This window comes from Scomber scombrus, chromosome 8, assembly GCF_963691925.1.
Source record: "Scomber scombrus chromosome 8, fScoSco1.1, whole genome shotgun sequence".
In the NCBI taxonomy this organism is placed as follows: domain Eukaryota; kingdom Metazoa; phylum Chordata; class Actinopteri; order Scombriformes; family Scombridae; genus Scomber; species Scomber scombrus.
The window spans coordinates 15,812,238-15,825,893 of NC_084977.1; the positions used below are offsets into that span (position 1 = coordinate 15,812,238).

The 13,656-nt window shown below is 38.3% G+C and overlaps 1 protein-coding gene across 1 annotated transcript; it reads right to left on the minus strand.

The window, feature by feature from the left end:
- Positions 1-3,952: 3,952 nt before the first annotated feature.
- On the minus strand, positions 3,953-13,091 carry matk (megakaryocyte-associated tyrosine kinase). Its single transcript, XM_062423828.1, has 12 exons — positions 13,050-13,091; positions 11,822-11,935; positions 11,588-11,703; positions 10,770-10,989; positions 9,660-9,753; positions 9,404-9,469; positions 9,149-9,248; positions 8,867-8,951; positions 7,740-7,813; positions 7,073-7,265; positions 6,396-6,482; positions 3,953-4,959 (listed from the first exon to the last, which is right to left on the minus strand). Exons 2-12 carry the CDS (start codon positions 11,933-11,935, stop codon positions 4,771-4,773), a joined length of 1,338 nt encoding a protein of 445 aa, XP_062279812.1. The 5' UTR covers positions 13,050-13,091; the 3' UTR covers positions 3,953-4,770.
- Positions 13,092-13,656: the final 565 nt, after the last annotated feature.

Below are 13,656 nucleotides of genomic sequence, written 5' to 3' on the forward strand. Positions count from 1 at the left end.
CGTGACAAACTAAAACAATCCTTTAATTTAGTATGCATAATTCTTTTCCCTTTTTGATAAGCAAGTCAGTCAGTAAGTCAGTCAGTCATTGCCACGCAAGCATGTGAAATGTCAGGCAGCAGTTAGGTCCGTAAATATCTGGACACTGACACAAGTTTTGTTATTATACCTGTTTACTAAAACATATTCAACTTACAGCTATATGTTGAATATATGTTTAAAGTGCTGACTCTCAGCTTCAATTTGAGGGTATTCACATCCAAATTGGAGAAAGGGTTTAGGAATTACAGCTCTTTAATATGTACCACCCTTTTTTTAAGGGGCCCATAAATAATTGGACAACTGATTTATAAGCTATTTCATGGACAGGTGTGGACAATTCCTTTGTCATTTCATCATCAATTAAACAGGTAACAATGTCTGGAGTTGATTCCAGGTGTGGTCTTTGCATTTGGAAGCTGTTCTCTGAACCTACAACATGCAATTAAGAAAACTCTCAATGCACGTGAAACAGGCCATCCTTAGGCAGCAAAAACAACAAAAATTATGTCAGAGAGATCTCAAGAACATTAGGAGTGTCCAAATCAACAGTCTGGTACATTCTGAGGGGGAAAAAATGCACTGGTGAACTCAGTAACACAAAAAGGTTTGGATGTCCACAGAAGACAGCAGTGCTGGATGATTGCAGGATCCTTTCCATGGTTAAGAAAAACCCCTTCACAACATCCAGCCAAGTGAAGAACACTTTCCGGAAGGTAGGCATTATCCAAGTCTACCATAAAGAGAAGACCTCACGAGAGCAAATACAGAGGGTTCACCTTAAGGCGCAAACCATTCATAAACCTCAAGAATAGAAAGGCCAGATTAGACTGAAAAACAGAAAAAAACCTATAAAAGCAGCACAGTTCAGGAACAGCATTATTTGGACAGATGTAACTCTGATCAACCTGTACCAGAATGATGGGAGGAATCATCTGTAAAACAAGGTGAAGGCATTGTGATGGCTGGGCATGCATGGCTTCTAATGGCAATAGGTCACTGGTGTTTATTGATGATGTGACAGCGGACAGAAGGACCCAGATGAATTCTGAGGTGTATAGGGGTATATTGTCTGTTCAGATTCACCCAAATTCAACAGGTCATTGGACCATGCTTCACAGTACAGATGGACAATGACCAAAAACATACTGTAGGTATGGCAACCCAGGAGTTTCTTAAAGCAAAGAAGTGGAATATTCTGCAATGGATGAGTGAATCACCTGATCTCAACTCCATCAAGCATGCATTTCACTTGCAGAATGCATTTCACTTATAAAAATAAGGAAGAGATCTACAAACAAACAACAACTGAAGACAGCTATCAGGTTATTTAGTATAGCACCTTTCACGGAAATAAATTCACAAATTGCTTCACAAGAATAAAAGTTAAAAAATAAGACCATAAAACATACAAACAATAAAAACATAAGTCACAAGATAAACTTAGCACACAAACAAAGACACAAAAGTGTGAAAGAAACACACAAAAGAAGAATCACTCATTTTAAAAGATGCTTTTTAGGAGCTTCATTAGACAACGCAGACCACATGTCTAAAGAGTTCCAAAGTGTTAGAGCCAATGCTGCAAAGATCACCTTTTGTTTCAGTCAAGAGTGAGAGACAGCCAGGAGGCCCTGGTCAGAAGGCCTGCTGGCGATATGGGGATGGATAAGGTCATAGTTGTACTCAAGTGCCCGTCCATGCAGGGCTCCATACGTTAAAACAAGAACATTAAAATTAATCCTACAACTAATGGAAATCCAATTTAAAGAACCATCTGACATGGATGTTTACATGCAGATAGATAGATAGATAGAAACTTGATTGATCCCCTTGGGGAAATTTAGGGTCCAGCAGCTTAATACACAAAGACATCAAAGAACAATATACAAAAAAATTAAATACAAAATACAATATACTAAAAACTAAATAAGAAAAACAGCAGGTCTGAGGTTGAGGCATTGAACTCTTTAAAGTTTTCATGGTCAAGATGAGGGGAAAGACTGACATTGGAGGGGGGTGTTGAGGTGTCACCAAAATCTTTAAAACTGTAGCAAATTCCATGTCTATGTGGTCTTGAAAAGTCTTTAAAGCACTGAATTCAGTTTTCTCAAAAAAGACCTTGAATAAATCTGTAAATTTCAGTCGAATGCAGTGATATTAGTTAATGTTAACTATAAAATGTTTTTAACAGACTGTGGGCTGCTGGGAGACATACACCTATAGACTAAAAGTGGAATGTTTTAAACAGTGAATTTTGCACATAAGAGGTTGTTTAATTACTTCACTCAGCACGATCACACCTCTAGATAGCACTGTCACTACTGCTAGCTACAGTAGCTGGGAAGATCATTATCTCATAATGGGCATTTTTAGCAAAAACCTCTATTAACTACAGCTGCATTGATTGGCCGATGAATTGATTAGTCAATTAGCATATGATCAATTGCCCATTATTTTGATTAATTTTACTCATTTTTAAGAAAACATACTTAAATTCTATTTATTAAAAAAAAAAAAAAAGTTATCTATGATAGAAAACGGAATATTTTGAGTTATGGACCGATCAGGACAAAACAAGACATTTAAATACAGCAATAAACATTATTCACCATCTTCTGATATTTTATAGACCAACTGAATAATTGATTTGAATGAGAAAGTGTGTCCAAACCGTGGTGGTAATGTAAGATGGTAAAGTGGTAGGTAACATCTAGGATGTGCTGACTTTCACCTTTAATTTGATGGTCCATATCAGATGAATAGTGTGGGACTTTCATCCTTTTCTATACATGGCTTCCAGTTTTTTTAATGACCAAACATAATTGGCTGATTGGCTGCTGAACTGTTTCTTCAGCAGGTATGTCTAATTTCCTTGTTACTTCATGCAGAAAAGGTCTGGAGTTGATTCTTGTGATATTTGAGGGTCTGTTGTTCTTGCTCAACCTATAAAGTCATTATGAGGCCAGACAATCTGTATAAATGTATGAAATGCACACACTGAATTTAAGCTGTGTCAACAGAGGCAGGAGGTGAGAACATATTGTGTGACAGAGCACCACTGCAGTGGAGGGTGACAGAAAAGTAACTGGTATACAAGTATTGACAGCTATTAATACTTTCCAGAATATAATTCTGCATGCTTGCAAGATCCCTCAAGTGAAGACGACACCAGTATTACTATAGACAAATCATAAGTGGATTCAAACCCTTAAAGGTCAACACTTATCCTTACGTCTGCCAAAACCTGCCTTTATCACAGCAGACATTTTGACACACCCTGGTATGAAGTTTAACTAATGACATTATTATATTAATAATGATAATAATTACACTTGTCATTCTCCTACTATGAAAAGTAAAAATGCTGTTGAAAAAGGTCTATCGTCTTTCCTCTCTTAAGGAATAGCCAGCTTGTTGTCTGCCAAACCACGCCAAAGCTTTAGCGGATAAGTATTAGTCGAAAGCATACTTTAGAAGGCAGTAAACCTTCTGGGAAAAACGTCTTGAGAGCTCAACTGTTAACATATGGGTACAAGGATAAAGGCTTTGTCTTTATATCCTTGCATCTGTGCAACATAAACATCTCCTGATATATTCAGGGGGGGAAAAAATCCTTCACTCAATAAAGACAGCAAATCTTTTATTATAATTTTTTACATTTCTGTAAATCCTTGTGCATAAAATTGCTGCTCATCCCATTAGAGAGCTTATGGAAAACACAGAGCAGATTGAACAAATCGTGGAGGACCCTCGATCACACTGTAAAATAAGACGAGAGAATCAGGCCTCAATTTGGGGTCCGTCTCTGGGGAGAGAGACAAATACGGGGCTTACTGCGACTTAAATCTAATGACATCTTCAATTTGGTCCTCTATCGTGACAACAATCCAAAAAAAGAGGCTTCATTTTAATATGAGTTTTGAAGTGAAAATATTTTAATATTATCAAACAGATTACTATTTTATTACATTTCTATTAAAAAAAGCACCTGATAATCACACAATACAAACATGTGATCTATGTACTGTAATAAATAACATACATGTCTGTGTGTCTAAAATAAACATCTGCAGCCTGAAATCTTTTATATCCCAAGATTAATAAAGTCATTCTGTACCTGCAAAAAGCAAAAGATCCCATGAGGACAGTGGATAACACAAAGTCGCTCATTTAATCTCAAAATCCTAACATAGACGGTAGTAGTAAGTAGTAGTAGTAAATAATTTCACATAGATTTAATCTCATGAAATTAAAATTTGAATGAATTGAATCAAAGTCCACTTCAAGCATGATGACCAGAAAAGTGTTGCGGGCAAAGGCCAAGTTTTCTTTTTTAGATGAAGAACTGTTATAGATTCCTCATCTAATGTGTGACAAACTAGCAACCGGTCCACGGTGCACCCCACCTCTCACAGACCTCAGCCCCCTGCAACTCTGCATGGCTCTCCAAGCATAGTGACAACAAGCTTCACAAGTAGGGGCTTTACATTCTCATGTGGGTTTGTTTGAAATGTGTTTTAAAACATTTTTCAATACAACCATAAATCACTCACTGGCTTTAAATGATGAGGAGAGTCACCATCGGCTGGTTTAGAGGACTCCTGCTGGAAGTGTTAAGTTTATCCCTCTTGTGTGGTGCTGAGTGCTTTAATGCCAACACAGAAGGGGCAACAATATGTAGATAAACTGTCTAAGCGCACACACTCTTTCAGTTTCAGCTTCTACTATCTATCGGCTGTGTTTACTCATCTCTTGCATCTCTTGTTCAAGTTTCTCCCTCAGTTTGTGGAAAGTGGGCCTTTTGCGTGGCTCCTGTTCCCAGCAAATCCTCATCAGAGAGTAAACGCCTGCTGGACAGTCCTCTGGAGCCTCCATGCGATACCCTCCCTCCACTCTCTCCTTCACCTCCTGAAGAGACTACAACAAAGCAGGGATGAGGAGGGAGGCACAATCAACAAGAATGAAGAGGGAGAAGTGGAAAGGGTAGAGACATGAGTTTGTAGTACAAGTTGATAAATTGAGCAAATTGATAGGAGTAAAAAAAGGTAGATCCAAAAAGCATCAAAAAGATGCAAAGACATAACTAATACAGCTTGCTTATGAATATTCTGTACAATAGGTGGGGCTGTCACTCTTTTCCTTTATATATAATGTATTGTTTTTTGCTCACATGAATGTTTGCCTGATTTTGGTACACTGACAAATTAATCAAATGAATTTTTAGCTGAACTGAAATGTAGGACTATGCAAAATTAGTGAGTAAATATTTGAAATGATGTAGAAGAAAACTTCCTTTTTAAATGTTTTAATTGAAATTTAGAGTCTGACTTCAAACTATAGTAAATCCTACTTAAGGGTCAGTTTCAGTGTAATGTTTCACAGACACTGAGGAAACACGGCCCATATGGGATTTACATGAGCCTTCCTGCTGTCCTCACTGGCCATGAGATTACCTGAGAGAGACTAGTGTGACAAACAGGGCTGCGTTTAAGTAGCCTAGTCTCCTCCATTAACGTGTTTACATACGCCGGTCTTCATCTGACGTCAGGCCCTGCTACTTTGGCCTATTACCCCACCTACCCTACTGCATCTACCTGCTACGTAACTGATAAAATCCTCTGTCTACCCACACAGTCTGTTTATAAAACAGATTAGTTAACTGATCGAAAACAAAACGATTATTTCAACAACTCTGTTGTCCTGTAACAATGTGTAACTAGAGTAGAGCGGTCATTAGATCACGGCTAAATCTCTGTCTTCAGTGACGCATGATATCAATGACCCCAAGTAGTTTCCTGCTTAGATGCAGTAAGTCAATTCAGAGATGACGGAGTGGTGACGAAGGTGTGACGAAAGTGAGCACTTGGCCTGACGCACCTGCTATGTGACATAGATGGGAATCCTGACATGACATAGTAACAATTACATAAGTCAAATACTGTTTCCTGTCTGTTTGGGCCGGGTGAATGAACTCAAAAGGAAGGTAATGATGATTAATCTGTGGTCATATCCTGCAGATTTGATAATAAGGTGTCTTACCTGAACAACGGGTTGCTTTTGTAATAGAGGGAAATATGGATGAGGTGGAGATAATCTAGCAGAGGGCTAATTTATCTGATTCATTTAAAACAGCTCTTTCCTATAACTGGAGTGTCAGTAATGCTTGGTTCATCTCTGAACCAGGCATTACTGACACTGAAACAGGTAATTCCTGGTTCATCTGGTTAATCTCTGAACCAGGCATTACCATACATGCTGACCCATATACACACACTGACAGACACAAATACACACATAAACACAATAGTGACATAAAAATAGATTAATGTAATAAATGGACTGGTGCTACATACCATTTTAGGGTAGGGTTGACGGCCATAAGAGAAAATCTCCCATAGAAGAACACCGTAACTCCAAACATCTGACTTTGTGGAGAATTTCTGCATGTGAACAAATGTTTGTACATGTATTAAAAAAATGCACAATAAGAGCAAAATAAAGAGCAAAATGGAAAGACAAAGACATTTATGTTGGCATTAGATACCGCCTAACTAGAAAAACAAAAGCTCTTCTAATTAATGGATTATTACAGATCTAAAAGGCATTAATAAATGATTAAATTAACCATGAACAGATCCATTATTAAAACTTAAACCTTTTTTTTTACCAAAAGAGACAGACTGATGAGTCGTTGCTTCCTCTCTTCTTTTGGGTAATTGTCAGTGTTAAATGAAAATCTGAGTAAAACCCTGAGAATTGTGCAGCATTTCTTTTGTTGTGCTACTTTACACTGCAAATGTTTGTATGGTTGTGTTTTGTAAATGCATGCAACATGATTAGATAATTAGGATTCAGTAATTACTAAATAAGATAACTGGTTTTAACAAAGAAGGGGAAGCAATCAATAAAATAAGCTACAGGTGAGCAGCAAATGTTATTATCTTGAAACACTTATTATTAAGCTTTATTAGCCAATCAAAACGCAGTGTAGTGAGTTATAACCATACAGAAAGTGACGTGGAAAACCAACCTCTTTCTTCAGAGCTTCGGGAGCAGTCCATTTGATTGGCAGTTTTACGCTATCTGACACCTTCAGATCCTTGGTCAGGCCAAAGTCACTGACCTTGGCTACGCTGTCGTCAGAGACAAGGACGTTACGAGCTGCCAAGTCTCTATGAACCAGCTTCTTAGACTCCAGGTACTCCATCCCCTCACACACATCACTGTGAACACACACAAGTCTTGTTTTTATTTTGTACAGTCCACTGTTGATCACACACAAACTCTTTCTTTCTTGCTCTATTCTGTACACACATCTATTGCACATCTGTCCGTCCTGGCAGAAGGATCCCTTCTCTGTTGCTCTTCCTTTTTCCCCCGTTAAAGGTTTTAAGGGAGTTTTCCTTATTTAAATTGAGTGTCTAACAATAGAGGATGTTGTATTGTTGTACAGACTGTAAAGTCCTCTGAGGCAAATCTGTGATTTGTGGTATTGAACTATACAAATAAAATTGACTTGACTTGATGCGTGCACAGACAGACAGACAGACAGACAGACAGACAGACAGACAGACAGACAGACAGACAGACAGACAGACAGACAGACAGACAGACAGACAGACAGACAGACAGACAGACAGACAGACAGACAGACAGATAGACAGAGACAGTCACTGGTCTCTGATTTTTCAACTTACAGTGCAAAGCGTAGCAGCTGGACAGAGTTTACAACTGAGCGCCCTCTTGTCCTGAGAAAGTTAACAAGGTTACCCTGCAACACACACGAAAGATAAACTATTTAAATGAAGTGCTCAACATAATAATTAGTTAATATGGGCACACATGAGGGCGAGCCACCACAGTTAACAATTATTTAATTAACACAGAAAATCAGGAAACATGTCTGTAGGTGTTTGGATTCTTTGGACTTGATTACTCAGAGTTTAAGTCAAACTAACCTGGTAAACTAATGACTGTAATTGTTTTCTCACTAGCTGCTGGTGATATATCTGCAGAAAAAAACTATTCTGCAGCACATTTAACTACAGATGTTGAGTCTAGTTTTTTAGATACAAAGTGGCTCCCTTGCTGTTGTTAAGGAGAAACTACAAAGAGTTGTTTTCCCACCAAGGACTAATTATTTTCATTAAAACAAGGTGAATATGTGTGGTTTTCTTTTCTGACTCATTGGGCCTGATTTACTAAGATCCCAAATAAAGGGTACTAAATTGCATGTACAATTGCACGTTTAGTTTGCGTGCGTTTTAGCGGGTGTTCTACTAAGAATAACTGTGTAAATGAAAACAGGTGCAACAGGTGCAGACAGCAGTATTTAAATGAGGGTTTTGCGTGTCTTAATAGAGAGTTTGGACGAGCAGAAAGCCCACAAGCACAAAATGAAATTTGATCAGGTTCTAGTGGAAGAGGTTAACAAATATATTGAATTATAACAAAAACAAATATTACCAGAAAAACCGAAATATGGGAGAGTATTTCTGACAAAGTCAATGTTGTTAGTAAAACCTAAAATATTCCACTCCAAAAATATTAACACTGGTGGAAAAAGTCTGCCCTGTAGGTATTCTGTCATTGTGTCTCGTTCTCCTCCTCTCCACAGTAACAGAAGTCATCTGTGCTCAGCCAGTTGACTCGTTTTTACACATGCAAACCTTTAGTAAATCAGGCCCATTGTGTAATGTAACAAGTCTTGTATTTTTTAAAACCAATTTATTTTGCTATTTATTGTACTACCTGTTCTTAGTATAAAATCATGTTTTACATTTGAAATTGTGGACCACAGAAAAATGACTGTATGTAGCTGTACCTTCGTCATGAGCTCTGTAACGATGTGAAGCCCTTTGTGAAGGATGACGCCCAACAATCGCACTAGGTTTTTATGTTGGAGCTTCCTGAACAAAGTGAATCCACATGAAACTAAATCAGGACCACCAGCAGAAAATAAATACTGACAAGTTACAGAGATACACTTGCATTTACACTGATATGATCACATTGACTTGTTTTTTCATTGAGCTTCCTCAAATGGTTAAACGCTTTCAAAGATAAATGGGGAAACATTCAAAACGAAAAACATCTTCAGACTCACGTCATTACAGTGGTTTCCTGCAGGAAAGCCTGGGCTGTGACATCACATTTGATGGTCTTTACTGCCACCCTCTGGCCCATATAGTCCCCTTTATAAACAGCTGAGAATCACACACACAGAAGTCACCCATCAGACTACATTCAATAACTAAGACACCACTTTTTTTGGGGTTCATACTGTAAGTTTGAAATTTTGTGAGGGTACAAAGAGGCTGATAAAAACAAGTAAAGTAGACTAAATAAACGGAAAGCTCACCGCCAAACTCCCCCTCTCCAATATTTTCTCCCAGTGTGAGCTTCGTGATGTCCAGCAGCCATCCCGCTGTAGAGGAGAGAGACATGAACACTGTGCATAACTTTTAACATCTTACATGTTTTTATGATCATTACTGTCAATATTTTATAGAGTAGAAATAACAGTCAAAGATTCATTTAAATTGATTACACAAAGAAGCTCTGATCTTGTAATGTTTTTTTCAGTCCTGCTGAATAAATCTAGACATCAAACTTACATTTAGAGAGCTCCAACTCAGCTGACTTGGCTCCATGTTTTTGTTTGGGCTTCAGAAGAGTTGTAGCAATGGAGCCTTTGTTCTCTGAGTAGAACTGCAAAGATGGAAACAATGACAACTGTTCACCGTGCAAACAAACATATTTATAGTAGATCATATTTCATCTTTGGTATCTATAATTTATTCTGTTTCAATACTTCTTTTGTTTCTGAATGCTTGTTTATTCCACAGATACTGTGTGATCTTACCTGCACTTTTACACAGATACTGCAGCTCGTGCCCTACAAAAACAGCCCCGTGGTCTTGGTAAGCCCTTTGAAGATTGTGGTCTGCACTGTGACTTGTCTACAAAACAGTGAGGGTATAATGCAAACTCCTCCACACGAAATATGGTGGAATTGCGTCATCTAAATTATAAACTCATCTAAATTGACATCAATGCATGGCTGAGGAGACATGATTCAGCCCAAATCTGCATCTGGAGCATCACATCCTCCCACAGTTTCCTCACAGGAGTAAGTCAGCTGGTCTGACTCATGTCTGAAGCCGTCTGCGGTTCTCTGATAAGATGGTGTGGAGCCTTCAGTGCAGTCTCACACAGACACAAGCCGGATACAGATAAACCTTGAAGGGGCTGCTCTTCAACAGTTTTCTTGGGGTGATATTTATATTTTTACACTAATGTCATTTACACTGGTGGGTTTTCAGGCTTACACATACTTGTGCATATGGCAATGGCTCTCAACTCAAACTTTTGACACCTTGTCACAGGTACAGTAGTGGCCTCAGTGTAGACATGAGAGTGATTTCTCTCTACTTCTATTGTTCTATTTTAAGGATTCTTAGAGGCCCAAGAGGTAAAATAATCCAATATTTTGTGACCCCTCTGGCTGATCATGTCCTGGAAACCATTTGTTTTGCAGATTGCATGGAAGAAGCAGCTGAACTGATAACTAATGAATGATTTCTGAACAGCAGCTGAGTGTGCTGAGTTTGTCTTTCACAAAAAAAAGATCCTCAGAGTTTTATGCACATCGGAGCTACATACATTTATATTCACAATTCAAACCGATCAAATAACACAACAGTGCCCAGTCTTTTTTCTCTTACCTCTATCATGTCAATAAGGTTGTAGAAATGCTCTGCGTTATCGATGGTCAACTTATTGTCCTGATAAATCACTCGGTAATGGACGACCTGTCCGGAAACACTGACGCACAGGACGTAGTCGCCAGGGTGGCGGACAGACTCTCGCACCAGGAACAGGCCATCCTCGGGCGGCTGCAGCTTACTCACCGCCTCCGGGCCGGAGATGTTACCATGAAACCAGCTAGTTAAAGATAGCAAGAGGTGATGATCACTCATACTGATACACACTGATCTAGGAATTGACAAGATCGAGGGCTAAGCCAATAACATCCAGAGCAAGGGACTATTTTTATTTATTTATTTATTTTTGTAATGTTGTTTTTTGATGTTTCACATGGTCAGAATTTAATTTTACTGCATTTTATGACTACTGCCAACATTAGAAGTAGTAGTAATTTATGTTGGTCCTCATTATTTCTAAATAGAGGGCACATCAATACATTAATTATGTATAAAAAAATACATAATTAATATAATATATAAACTCCGAAATACCTCCCCTATTCTAATTTTGTAACAGTTAGGAAGTTTATGTTTAACCATTGACACAACAATAAAGGAAGTGAGGCAATCTCTGTTTGCACGTCCGTCATGAGTCCACACAGTGTGATCACAAGATGTGTTTTTATTGAACCTCAGCTTAAATTAGAAACAAGCTTTTCTCTATTTCACAGCCACGCCCCATATGTCTACCCTATATAAGCCCACATCGTCACCCAGTCGAGGTTTCCTGTCAACAGCTATATGAAGTGTAAAGTTCAACAGAAGAGAAGACATACGGCATAAGGCTGAGGCCTGGATCCACACGCAGAGCCTCTCTTTCACGCACATTAGTGGAGTTGACAAGTCCCTCCTCTCCTGTGGTGTTGTGCCTTGCCTTGAAGTATCCTTTCCTCTAAAAAAAAAAAAAGAAGAAAAAAAAAAAGAGAGAATTCAAAGTCTGATTGTATCAAATGGTATCAAATAGTGTTGCTCCAGGTGACATTCCCAGTTCGTATAAATCTCGACAATACCGTGCTCGTATCAACAACAGTGAGGATGTCTCCTTTGTGGTAAACCAGTTCTCCAGGTTTGGCTTTCCTGTGGTCCCCCTTGGCCACACACTGTGTCCCAGCAGCCCAGCTCATCTGTAGAAGCAGAGAAATAATAAATAAGAGGGACGTCAACCCCTTAAAAGGATAAGTTCACAGTTTTGAAACAACAGCCAAGTGCTCATATGAACACTGAAACAGGTTTTGCTTGCTGTAATCATTCCTCCTGTGAATACTGAGCATTAAAAGATCTCTTTCAAATTATAAGTGATGGGAGACAAAATCCAGTCCTCATTTTGAGTAAAAATACATTTAAAATTGTATAAGCCTCATATAGGCTTCAGATCAACTGAGTTAGTCATGTCAAGTTAATATTTACCACATTTAGTATTTTTAGCATCAGATTTCCTCTTTGCGTGTCCCTGTTGAGCTGCAGTGGAAGTATAGTGACAAAAAGAGGAACTGCGGCTCTAAAACGACAGCCACGTTGAAAGGTGTTGACTTGATTTGACTAATTTGGACGGCTGAAGTTTCACATTAGCTTTAGATTAACTTTTAAATTAATTTTTACACCCCCAACCCTCCTGACAGTTGTTTTAAGAGACTTTAAAAATAGGGAACCTGTCGTTTAACATCTCGGTGCCTGTCTGAAATGATGAAGTCAGCCTTTTGAATAAGACATGTAGTTACTTGATCATGTGTTGGTCTTTATTTAGAAAGATTCACTGACAAACTTTCACATCTCACTCAGTTTTATCCTTTTTTTTTTTTTTTAAATCTACAACACTGGGCGAAGATTTATTAAATGTACTGTATGATTTCTGCTTAAGCGCCCAAATTTCCATGGCAACATAAGGATGTTAGTATCTAAATATAGGGTTACAGGCACAAAAAAAGGTGAGACATCCTGTAACAAGGGTTATGGTACACATTTAACCCGTGACTTCACTTTTTAAACTGCAAATACATGTAATAAATGTAAAAAATAACTTTTAACAGAGTGAGTTGGTCAAATTGATCCAACTTCAGTTTTTAATCACAGATAATTCTTAAAAATGTGTTATATTATTAAGAGAAGAGTAGCCCATCTATTCGAGATATATTTCTCAGAGAACTAAGGGGGCTTGTTTAAGCTTTGGACATTTACTTATATTAAATAAAAACACATTTATTTGCAGATCAAAGCCACTGTAGTCTGTCCAGTACTCACCGCAGTCAGGGCAGGAAGTCACCTGCCAAGAGAAAAAATGTCTGAGCGACTAGAGAGCATAAAATACCACACTGAATACTGAAGAGAGGACCTGAAGAGTAGCTATTGTCAATTAAACTACTAATGGAGATTTTAAAGTAGTATTATAAAGAACAAATAAGACGTTAGCGAGTAAGAGGATAGGGGCAGCTCCTGTTGCATGAATTAAAAGTAAAAACCAAAGGATGAACAGCATGACCACATGAATGTTTCAGTACCTCTGGCTCTGTTGACCCTTTTTCTTCAGGACTGCTGCTGCTGGCTCAGTAATATGGAGGAAAACACAAACATAACATGAAATCCTCAGAAGAAGTCGCCCACGTTTGTCTCATCCAGTGGTGACATCAATTTTCTGGTAAATTGCGTCTTTTTAACAACTCAGCAGACGCGAAGCTGGAGATTTACACAATGTACTCTTGCAGCGGCTGCGTTGTGACAGCTGATGTGTCTGTCAGAGCACTTCCTCAATATTTATTCAATGCTGTTCACGTCTAACAAGATGACGTAAAAAGTTCTTCCTACGTTTTCTTTACTATGTTTAACTGATTAAATACACAGATATACAAAA

Excerpts from the sequence above, each read along its gene's own strand:
- matk (XM_062423828.1), bottom strand. The coding sequence starts at position 11,935 with ATGAGCTGGGCTGCTGGGACACAGTGTGTGGCCAAGGGGGACCACAGG. Across the intron at positions 9,249-9,403 it reads TGGAGAGGGGGAGTTTGGCG|CTGTTTATAAAGGGGACTAT; the intron begins GTGAGCTTTCCG and ends TGTGATTCTCAG. Across the intron at positions 8,952-9,148 it reads CAGGAAACCACTGTAATGAC|GAAGCTCCAACATAAAAACC; the intron begins GTGAGTCTGAAG and ends CACTTTGTTCAG.